We start from the raw sequence: 7,839 nt of genomic DNA on the forward strand, positions 1-7,839 counted from the left end.
AATAATTTATTTAATTTAATTTTTTTACTTTAAATTTTATTTTATTTTCTTTAAATTTTCCGAGAATCAAACACAGTATTTTGAAAATCTATTTTAGGAGAATTGTTGTGATACCCTTGTCCTCTTCTCCATTCCATTGACATGAAAACCAAAAAGTATATCTACATCTTGGCAACTCCAAGAAATAAGACAAACAAATTCTCACTCATTTGAATTAGAAGGAATAGAAAAATAAGAAGAAGCCCACCCATTTTGACATCTTAACAACACTAGTAAAGTTTTTTACCATTTTTTTCACTCAACTCCCAACATCATATCTTATGAGTTAGATCCTCTTGTCTTCTTCTTTTGAGACCATTCTTTCTCCTCCTCCTCTCCCCCTCCATTTTCAACCCCATCCACCTAATTTTAAAATATTATTCAACATTTTACATCATTTACTACTTAAATTTCTCGAACAAATTCATGTGAGAAATATAAATACAATATTTTATATTCATATTCATTTGTATTTATTTTAAATTTGTCAAAGATAAAGTCTCGAACGTGCTCGCACATCTAAATATCAACTTGTATTTATCTAACTTTGTGAAAAATCGACGTCTTACAAAATTTACGATGAAAGTCATTTGAAAACACGAGTTACAAAATATTGGAGTCATGTATTTTGTTTTATATGAAGGAATTACATGAAAGAAATATATATATATTTTTTTTTCTAATGAGAGGACCCATGGGGAGGGAGATAGAAAGCAAAAGTTCTCACTTTTATGGTTTTTTTTTTTTTTTTTTTTTTTTTTTTTAAATTTTCATTTATTTTTTTCATTTGGCGTGTGGAGGCGAATCTTAGAATTCCTTGCTCTTTACTTTCTCTCGGTTTGAAGATCTGTCTCTGTGCAATCATTCTTTTCACCAAAAACTAAAACCCAAAAAAAAAAAGAAAAAAAGAAAAAAAAAATCAAACATCTGAACTGAACAAAAAAACCTGAAGAAAAAAACAAAAAAGGAAAGAGAGAAATTTTATTCTCTTGATGTAAACCCCCAAAAACCATAAAATTCAAGAAAAAGGAAAAGGACAGTTTTTTTTTTTTGTTTTGGATTTTTTGGATTTGGAAATTAGAGAATCAAGCCGCTGGCAATGGCTCGATTCGTATCCATGCGAGTAGTTTCATACACTGGAAGCTCTTCGCGGTACCTATCGATTCCGATGGCTGAGAGGTTATCGAGCTCGAAGAGATCTGAGCTGGCGCAGCTCGCTGCATCGTCGTCGGAATCTTCATGGTTGGCGGCTTCTCTCAGGTACGATTCGTTTTTCTTTTGGTAATTTTTCAGCAGATCTCTTGCGGCTTCTTCCACTCGGCGGTTGTGGTCGATGTTGAGCTTGATGTCTTCGTTGATGAAGTTTGTTACAGTTCGTATCGGTTTGCCGTCTTCGTACAAGCATTTGTGGCCGCAGGGACGGCAGTCTTCGTCGACTATGACGCTGACGGGGTAGAATCTCACTGATCGCTTCGTGCCGTTGCTGAGTTTGCTTCTGGATGACGGCGTTTTGCTCAGGCAGGAGCGGGAGAAGGAGGAGGCTGATGAGCATGTGGACGTGTGGCCGGACTTTGATTTGCGTTCTGGTGTAGAGTCTTCCGACGAGGATATCTTCGCTTTCTTGGCGGTTCCGGTTGTGAAGAGAGAGTTGAGGAAGCTCGCGAGGCGGCCGCCGGGAGAGATTGGTTGCTTCACCTTCTTGAGATCGCCGTAGATCTTCAGCGCTCGAGACTTCGTCTTCACGAAACCGCCTTCGTGCTTTGGCTTCTGCGACGCAATGTAATTTCTGTCGTGATAATTCTCAAACATAAGGTGGTGGTGATTCTCCGGTGGAACCGACGTGCTGGTTCGTATCGGCTTCGGTCTCTGAAAACCAGACGACCTTACAGATTCCGCCTCCGACGACGAGAATCCTCCTCCCGAGCTGGAGTCGGAGGAGCTCGAAGTCGAATTCAGGAAAAAAGAATCGCGATCGTTCCGCGACCTTCTCTCGAAATCCGCCATGGACTTTCGCCGAACCACCACCTTCTCGCTCACCTTCTTCTCCATCCATTTTTCGATCATGATGGCTCTCCTAAGACTCGCCATCTCTTCGTCCTCCTCCTTATTCACAGTGCAATTACTGTGCTTCTTCCTCATAGTTTCTCTGTACAGAACCAGCTCTTCCTCCCCTTCACCACCCTCGTCGATCGACCTGTAAATCGCGTCGAGCAGAGTCGACGAGAAGGACGGATTTTCTCTACCGTTCCGGTACCGATCCTCACGGAGCGATTTATCCCACCTCTGCATCTCTTTATAGAAGAACCCCAAGGCCCAAGCTAGAAAACGAGAGAAAACGCGAGAGAGTTGAAACGCAGCGTTTCGAATGATGCTACTCCCTCTTTACTGTCTGGCTTGATAGAGTCAAAAGCTGAGAGAAGAAGCAAAGAACAAGTGAGGAAATTGAGAAGACATGGACATCTCTTCGACAACAAAGATTTCCCTCAATCTCCCCTTTTGCTTTCACTGTGTGAATGCAAACGAGAAAGGAAACAAAGCAGACACAGCCATTGATGGGTGCTTGATGGCTCTGAGAAGGGAAATGAAAGCCAAAAGCCACGCCTGTGGAGAGAGAAGAGAGAAGAGAGCTCTGTGTCTCTCTCCTGCACTCGCTCTTATATCCCCTTCAAGCGCGTGCACCACAAATCCTACCTCAACCCCTGCCAGGTTGGCTCCCATGACGTGGCACACACATATCAATATCTTATTCCTTTTATTTACGATTTATTTTTATATTAATATTAATTAACTTCCCCTTCACATGAAGTGACGTAAGATCCTTTGCTTTTTTTCTTGGAAAGGAGGGTAAATTATTGAAGTGTATGGGTCACACCAATATTGAAAAATTTCCCAACACTTCCTTATTGATATTTACTTAGGGTTAATTCAAAAAAAATTTACAATAAAGTAAAAGATATAAGACTTTTAATCATGATTTTGTGTCTTTTGAATATTCCAAAGGTAGGTTGTAACTTCGAAGTTAGACAATGGGGGATGTCTAAGGGGAATTCGAGAGTGGGAGCCAATTCATTTGATTAGAAGGATGAATTCATTCTACACTATTATCATTATTATTATTTGAAAAAAAAAAAAAAAAAATCTTTATAAAAAATAATTTATTGAAATAATTCAATGATTTTTTCCTTCTTATTCTTGGATTTAGTTTATTTCGGGATTCGAAAAAAATATTTATATTTTTTTTAATCGATTTTTAACCTATTTTGGTGGCTTTCCATGATAGCTTGGTAGTGTTGGTTAGATATTTATAGGGCTTGGTATAGTTAAAGAATTTAAGAAAAGCAGGTATATACATAAGATTTGTTGTACCTAATATTTGAAAAATATTTAATATTTTTTTTTATATAAAGAATTAATATGGGGCAGTAAAAATAATGTTCACACATTAATAATATTTATGGTAATTTTTTTTCTTCATATTTTAATTATATATATATATATATATAAGGCATTGAATTTGGTATTCAAATGAGAATTGATTTCAGTGGTCTAGGTATTTACCATACTGTCCTATTTTTTAGTATGGCAAACTTCATCTTTATTTTTCTCTGTTGAGGCAGTGGTGTCAAGGAAATCCGCCCAGCCACTGAGAGATCTTCCTTGACGGGGAAAGATCTTACTGGCATTGATTTCTACTGGTAGAATTTGTGAGCATTTATTGGGTTTGATAATGGACATCGGAGTCCACTCTTATAAATTGAAATGCTTTGTCACCTGCTTTTTTTTATTTTTTTTAATAAAAATTATATATATATATATATACACATATATTAAAAAATGTTAAGGTTGTGTTTGGAAATTGTTTGAGAATTATTTAAAAAATATGTTGTTTTTTAAAAACATTTTAATTGGTTTTTGAGGATTGTGTTTGAAAATAAAATATTATATATTAAGAGTTATTAAAAAAAAATATAGGAATTGTTTTAAATGGTAATTATAAAAATATGAAAATATGATGGAAATAGAACACGACATATAATAGAAACATTAAAAATGGATTGAAAATTTTTGAAGATTTAAATTTATTCTAAAATATGTTATTACTTAAAATTTGTTTTTCAAGAACTATTTTTAAAAACATTCCTAAACAAAGCTGCATCCTCTCTATCATATTTTTTTGGATTAACATATTTTTCATATTTATACACCCATAAAAAGATTCAAAATAGTTACATGTCGTATTTCCAAAAACACATGAACTAAAAATCAATAGGAAAAATTCTATCATATTTCAGATATTATATGGGTTTATCTATATTTGGGTAATTGTATGGGTAAAATATATTTAGAGTGCGTTTGGTAATGATTTTGGAAAGTATTTTTAGTGTTTTTAATACTTGAAAATTTTTATTTTACAAATATTAAAAATGTTAAAAATATTTTTTAAAATCACCGACAAACGCACTCTTATATTTCTTTGTAATTGTTTTATTTTATTTTGATTTTGGACATGGAAAAAAATTATCGATACTATATATATATACTCATTTTAGTTAAATAGACACATTTTAAAGTGATAAAGTCTTTTATGAGGTATCTATCTATTTGATCCTATAGTGAGATATAATGAAAACATTGTATTTGTATAAGAATAATATGAATTTCTTTTAATAAAATAGATGATTTTTAAAGTCGTGAGACTCCTTTTGAGTTTGGAACTGATAATATCTATAGAATTAGAGGGGATGATTGCTTTCTTTTTGTATTTATTTCAACCGTCCAAATTACATCAAAATATAAAATTCAAAGTTGGTTAGGATAGCATAAAATATTTTAATATCATATTATATTTATATATATATATATATACCCATGCTCTTGGTTGGAAGAAAATGTATAGTCAATTGATGAATGTGTGGGGTGTGGCCTAGGCCTAGAGATAGAAGAAAAACTGTAGGTAGTGGGCAAAGCTCAAATCCACAATCATTGCACTCGTGGGTCTCTTCAACTTTTGTATACATAAAGAGAGAGAGAACGAGTATCTATCTATCCATCCATGACACCACAACAAAAAACAAAGAAGATTTGATTTGATCGATTTAGTTAAAGAAAAGAGGATTAGGAAATTAAAAATTAAAAAAATATTAAAAAAGTGGGAATTAATTAAAGAAGATAAGAATAATGATAAACTATAGAAAAAGAGTGAATAAAGCAACGTCCCCGTGTGCATTGCCCTCTCATTTTCACATGCATTCTTCACTCATTTCATTTGCCCGGCCCTCTCTTCTTCTTCGCTTCAATCTTACGACAAATCTACACACTCGGGCTTCATATTCTATGCTTTTGTGTGTAAATTATTATGGTGTAGACACCCACTTGATGCGTGCTTTCTTTAAATCATTCGTACCAAGTCATTTTACGAACTTGTACCTATCACCATCATTCACATCCTTTCTCTGAATTATTTTTCTTCTTAGATGGGTTGAGATTGAGGCATCCAAGGACGGGTTTTACTCGAAGTAGTGTTTTGTTTATGTTAATTTGATGTATATTATTCTATCATTACTTCATGGTTTTAGATTTTAAGTTACAGTACTTATCTTATGCATTTTTAGGGTTTGTTTGGAAGTTGAATCTTGTAAAAGCGGGTTTATAGGGTTTTTACTATTAGTATAAACGTTTAATTTATATAAAAAAAATACTTTCAAATATTAGAAAATACTTCTGATAATCTCAAATTATGTCGATAGAAGTTATAGAGACTAGTTTAAGGTAATTTCAACTACATAGATTAATTACTATTACGAATCGACAAACAAAGAATATTTCTTAATATATCTAAGCAAACAAACTTATTGAAAGAAAACGACACTACTTAAGAAGTTAATCAAGTCCATGAGATGATGTGAGATTCCTTTGAATTGATGGAGGCAAGAAATGAGAGAAGAGATTCCATTTACATCATGGATGGCCAATTTGGGGACCAAAACTCTACTAAAAGTCTAGAAATGAATAATTGACAAAGTCCAAAACCAAGGAAAAAAAAAAAGTGTTTGCCCATATTCATTCCTCATGATCCCAACTAAGAATGTACGCTTGGTGGGTGGATGTATACTTCATACATCTCCTTCACCACCACCACCACCACCACTAGCTACCACCACCATCACCACCACCACCCACTATACTAGACAATACTAGACAGCATATAGCATCACATGTAAGGTATAATATTAAAAGCTCATCAAGATTTAAAAGACAAATGCCTAGAAATATATTCTCTCATCATTCAATCTTTGCTTACTCCCAATATTGTCTCTCTTGTCCCCTTGTTATTTATTTCTTCAACATTTTCTTCTTCACTAAGTTCTCATTTAATTTACTTAATTCACATGATTATGTTTGATTTATTTTCTATTATATAACACTTACATTAAAAAAAAATACTATGAAAAACATTTTCTTGATCGAAAAACATTTTCTCGATCGGTTTGTATCTAAACATTAATCGATTTTCTATTAAAAGTTTGATGAAAAATATGTTATTAATAAAAGCTATGCTTTTAGCAACCATGCATTATTAGAATAAATCCACCAAAAAATTCTAAAACTACGCCTAATAATTTCAATATATGTGGTATATATATAAAGAGGTTCACTTAAATCCACCCATATATGCACAGTAGCATACAAAAGCTTCAAAGGGTTTTACCAGAATATACTCAAAAAGAGGTGGCTTTAGGGTTTCTTACAAGCTCTGATTCTTTTTGTTTGCTTTCACATGATCAAAGTTGTCCACACCCACACAAGTATGCCTCAGCCTAACCCAAATGAAAAACACCAAAACCCATCAAGAAATGGCCACTGAGGAGTCAGAACTAAGTGGGAAGTGGGAAGTGGGAACACACAGAAGGGAGTGATATATTCACAAAAGTGATGATGATGATGATGATCACTTTTTCTGTAGTAGCAGTAGGAGTAGTAGTTGTTAGTTTTGATTGAGAGAGGTCATGCATGTGCCCTTTTGCCTTTGTGTTTGAGGTACACATCATGTTGTATAGGAGAACAGCTACTAGGGTAGGTCAAGGGTGGTGGTGGTGGTGGTGGTGGTGATGGAGGAGGAGGAGGAGGGATGGGTCATGGGTGGTGGGTTTGATGGTTTCCTTACTAGAATCAAGTTTCATTGTCAACTCTAAAAAGACCTAAACCTAAAAGATGCCTTCATTGAAGGGACTATGCTCTTTTGTATTATTATCCTTGTCTATCCCCGTTTCCATGTGTGGGTCACCCAAGCTTAGCCCTAGCTAGTTGATGAAACCCTAATTTGCTGTCATGGGTCTTGTGTTCTTTTTTTTGGTCTCTGTCATGATAAAGGAAGAGTTTGCATAACTTGTTCAATTTTCATTGGCTCTTTGAAGATTAACCTATTTGTGGTTCTAGAAAAGACAAAAGTGAATAAAAAATAAATTTAAAATTAATAAATTATTTTTATATATTTTTTTTAAAACTTGAGAAAAGGAAAAAAAAAATATTAACAAAAATTATTTTTTATATTTTAAAAAACCTTATATACCATCTTTTATTTTTTTTAAATATCAAAATTAATTCTTAGAAAAGTGCTTTTAAATTTAGACCAAAATTTGTATAATGTTTAATAAAAAAAACCTTCTAATATGTTTTATCATAAAGTTTTTATTTCAACTTTAATTTATTTTTTCAAATTTTTACTATTCATTTGTGTTTGGTTTGTAACATGTAACATTAGATAATATAAGAGATTAAATAATATATCTTATTTCATAT

General features: G+C 33.4%; 1 protein-coding gene across 1 annotated transcript; it reads right to left on the reverse strand.

Annotated features, from left to right (window-relative positions):
- Positions 1 to 1,000: 1,000 nt before the first annotated feature.
- Positions 1,001 to 2,664, reverse strand: LOC100246362 (protein BIG GRAIN 1-like A). Its single transcript, XM_002276050.5, has one exon. It carries the CDS (start codon positions 2,326 to 2,328, stop codon positions 1,117 to 1,119), a length of 1,212 nt encoding a protein of 403 aa, XP_002276086.2. The 5' UTR covers positions 2,329 to 2,664; the 3' UTR covers positions 1,001 to 1,116.
- Positions 2,665 to 7,839: the final 5,175 nt, after the last annotated feature.

This window comes from Vitis vinifera, chromosome 9 (genome assembly GCF_030704535.1).
Source record: "Vitis vinifera cultivar Pinot Noir 40024 chromosome 9, ASM3070453v1".
Taxonomy (NCBI): domain Eukaryota; kingdom Viridiplantae; phylum Streptophyta; class Magnoliopsida; order Vitales; family Vitaceae; genus Vitis; species Vitis vinifera.